This window comes from Pteropus vampyrus, unplaced genomic scaffold, assembly GCF_000151845.1.
Source record: "Pteropus vampyrus isolate Shadow unplaced genomic scaffold, Pvam_2.0 Scaffold353, whole genome shotgun sequence".
Taxonomy (NCBI): domain Eukaryota; kingdom Metazoa; phylum Chordata; class Mammalia; order Chiroptera; family Pteropodidae; genus Pteropus; species Pteropus vampyrus.
The window spans coordinates 719,185-722,934 of record NW_011889134.1 but is presented as its reverse complement, the minus strand read 5'-3'; the positions used below and the strand labels follow the sequence as shown (position 1 = coordinate 722,934).

The 3,750-nt window shown below is 35.8% G+C and overlaps 1 protein-coding gene across 2 annotated transcripts in view; it reads left to right on the top strand.

Annotated features, from left to right (window-relative positions):
- LOC105304800 (glutathione S-transferase A4) overlaps positions 1-3,750 on the top strand; it is a 16,308-nt gene that overhangs the window by 10,882 nt on the left and 1,676 nt on the right. Inside the window, exon 7 of one of the 2 annotated variants that reach the window (XM_023522657.1) lies at positions 2,483-2,530. The exons of the other annotated variant lie outside the window; for it this stretch is intronic. Within the exon in view, the coding sequence (XP_023378425.1) occupies positions 2,483-2,515 (33 nt within the window). The 3' untranslated portion in view covers positions 2,516-2,530. Of the gene's footprint in view, positions 1-2,482; positions 2,531-3,750 lie in introns of those variants that run through there. 2 annotated transcript variants of the gene reach the window in all.

Sequence of the window (3,750 nt, the reverse complement as noted above, 5' to 3'; positions counted from 1 at the left end):
AGGGGATCTCCATTCTATCACTGTTTCTTGCTCTTCCTGATCGTCATCTATTCCTGTGTCTCTCTGCACCTGTATGTTATTCACAATGGGAGTCAAGATGAGCTCTCATGCTTTAATTGTCTCTGTCTTAGAAGATGTGAAAGGAAGCTTGCCTTTTTTTTATAGTCACATCTAATTTATGACAGTGAGTCCTGATGTTCACAGACACAGAACTGGCAAACGAGATTGGACTCCTTGACGAGGACCTATCACTTACTTTTTAAATCACTTCCTCCTGCCCAGCCTCCTGAATTCATCAGGGCTAATTCACTTATGTAGACTTATTTATAGAATAAGAGTATTCTTTTAACATACTGGATGATAAATCTAGAATTAATATTTTGTTCCCCTTTTCACTGTTTCATTCTGATATAGAGTAGATATTTAATGATGCTTTCAATTTTACACTTTGTCTCCTTTCTCTATCTATCTTAGTGTCCTCTTAATTAATGTTATTTATAAAAAGATGAAAGGGCAAGGCTATAGTTTCACCCCTTCTCAAATACTGTACTGATTCAGTAGCTTCATCAGTTTCTCTATGTAGAGTATTGTAACTGATGCAAATTATATATCCTACAGGTTCTAAGGGAACATGGACAAAGGTTTCTTGTTGGTAATCAGCTGAGCCTTGCAGATATAATTCTACTCCAAACCATTTTGGCTCTAGAGGAGAAAATTCCTAATATCCTGTCATCATTTCCTCACCTCCAGGTAAATAAAGAAGATTGGCCCAGAACTTTTAGGCCTTCTTTCAATGTCTGCTGATTGGTTGGCTGTGTGTGTGTGTGATTCTTTTTTTAGATTCTAGTTAGTAAAATGAAATGAAGTTACAGACTTGAAATTGTTTTTCTGCTTCCCAAGTCGTTAGAGCTGAAAGATCATTTACATGTGAAAGAAATTTTAGCTTAGTTTTGTCCCATAACTACACACTTGTAACAAACTCCATACACAGTTTGCCAGTAGGGACTTGCCATAGAGGCAATCACATGGACAGCCACCCCTCATCTGTTCCTGTTGAATATGCTGACGAGAGGGCTTGAGTGTCTACATCAAAAACAGTCTCATCATCAGGGCATGGCTCCCATTCTCAGAAATCACGTGGTCTCAAATTGGAAATCTCAAAGCCTGAGTTCTGATAGCTAATAAAAGGCATGCTATACATCGTTCCAACGAGTTCCCACAATTCTCTTTCCAGAAATTCCAAGGAAGAACCTGTGTGTGGTTGAGCTTATTTTTTCTCACTATTATTCTGGCAGGATCGATCAGAGAGATTTTGAAGCAGAAAAGAGCTTTAACCCATTTCCCATTTGCCCCAAGAATACTCGCTGGCGGTACTTGCAGCCACAGCATTTACCCCAAGTCAATTAACATTGTTTTTGAACCGTCATTAGCAAAAGATGTATCCAATGAATCCGATTTATGTATACATTTCTATTACATTAGGATTAGAGACAAGTTCTGTTTAGAAATAACTCCAGGAACAGTTTTTGTATTTTATTTTCACATTGAAAACCAGTCAGATTTGCTTCAGCCTCAAAGAGCATTTCTAAATGGGAAATGAGTTAAAAACCTAATCTCATCCAATGCCTTCAATATGCTTAGGAGTAAATAGGGACTCAGGGTAAAGAAGTCAGCAGCTGAGATGGCCCACCTAGTGGGTCCCTGAGTTTTGCCTAGAACCTTACCCGGTAATCTGCAAATCCAATGGCTTTCCTCTGTACTTGGGGTTGGCAAACTATGACTCCACCCCAGGCCAAATCAGGCCTACCACCTGTTTTTGTATAGCTCTTGAGCTGAGAATGGTTTTTACATTTTTAACTAGTTGAAAAAAATGTTAAAAGAACAATATTTCATGACACATGAAATTATATGATGTTCAAATTTCAATATCCATAGATAAGTTTAATTGACACAAAGCCATGCCCATTTATTTATGCATTGTCTATGGCTGCTTCTGTGTGATCATGAAAGAGTTGGGTAGTACTGATAAAGACCATATGTCCTGCAAAGCCTAAATATTTACTAACTGGCCCTTTATAGAAAGAGATTGTCAATCTCTGATATAGACCACATTGACACATCCTTGACCACGTTATTTAAAGCCATCAGAGACAAACTTAATCTCCAAACAGAAACACAGATACTTTTTAATGTGTATATATATATAGGTCTAGTAAACATCATTTCTAGGTCTAGTAAACATCATTTTGATATACTAATAAGGACAACAACCACCAGTTAAATGCAGACACCTAGAAAATGAGGATAAGAATCTTCAACAAGGCAAATGGCCATTATATATAGTTCAGCTGTCTGTTCATTTCTTCTTGAAGTCAGAGATGAATGTTTAATTTGACTCTAATACCAGTAGATCTCTGAAATAGCCCAAAGACCTACTGGTATTTTCCATCCGTGATGCTAACAACTTTTTTTTAAACCCCAGGCACATCTATGTAAATGCAGTTTTAATCTCTGATCAGATCAAGTATCAATATTAAAGGACTTCAGAATGTAACACTGGGTCTGAGTTGAATTAATACAGGGTCATTCCTGCATTCATTAAAGGGTTAAAAAATGTCACAAGTCACAAAAGTTTTCATTATACATGACAAGTATGGACCCCAGGTAAATATCGAATGATAAATCCTATGGAATAAGCTTCTAAATAGTGATATAATATTCAAAATAAGATAATATAAATAGCTCAAGTACTACAAAGAGAAGATTGTCATATTTACATAACATTAATTGACACGATTATTAGAATTTTGTTATTATTAGTGACATATATGTTTGTATGTATATACATGGTTAATTAAGGCTGTGCTTTGTATATAACTTAATTAGTAGCTTTTTAAATAAATGACTTTATTTTGAAAGATTTTATTAGACTATATACTTCTTCATAAGTTCAAAATGTACTCCTTCATATACGTCAAATTTTTCACTAGATCAAATAGACTTTTCTCAGTTACTGAGAATTGGTAAGATTTGATTCTGTGAATGAAAAAAATATGATTTTTTTTTTCCATTCTAGTTTACATAAATATATGGTATCTGAGCCCTAAGCTACAAAAAAATGCAACTGGCCATCTCTCACACAGCCAGAAAAAGGATTTATTTGTTACTAGAAGTAAAATAAAAGTCCAAGGAAGCTGAATCTTAAAATGTAAATTGTCCCACCTGATGACTTTTAAAGCACTTTTATTTAAATGACTCATGCATTTGCTCTGAGCAGATCAATATATTTAAGGTACTTCCATGTCTTTTGTTTTTTCTTCCTTTGTTCTATTTAAGCAAGTGTCCTATTCTAAGCATCTTTTTTTTATTTTGCTATCTCTAAAAAGAATTCACATCTTGGTGTGAACCAAGAGATTTACATAAAGCCTGGTCTAGATTCCAGTAATTGTTGGCAGAGATAGTAAATAATCATACCATGAGATCAGACCTTAAATAGATGCTGGATTACGGTTCTGGTTGTGTTGTAGCCGCCAGCCCCCGAAAGACACACGGACCACCAGAAATCAGTGAGTTATAGAAAACGTGCTCTTTATTCAGCCAGCTGGACCTGCCAGGGGTACGCAGACCCCAAATTAAGAAGCCCTGAAATGTAGAAGTACAGGGTTTTTAAGGCCTAAATCCCGTTCCTCATTCTGTCTTAAACACAAAGGTCTATTTTTCTCCTATTCAGTACCTGTCAACCCACAGGTC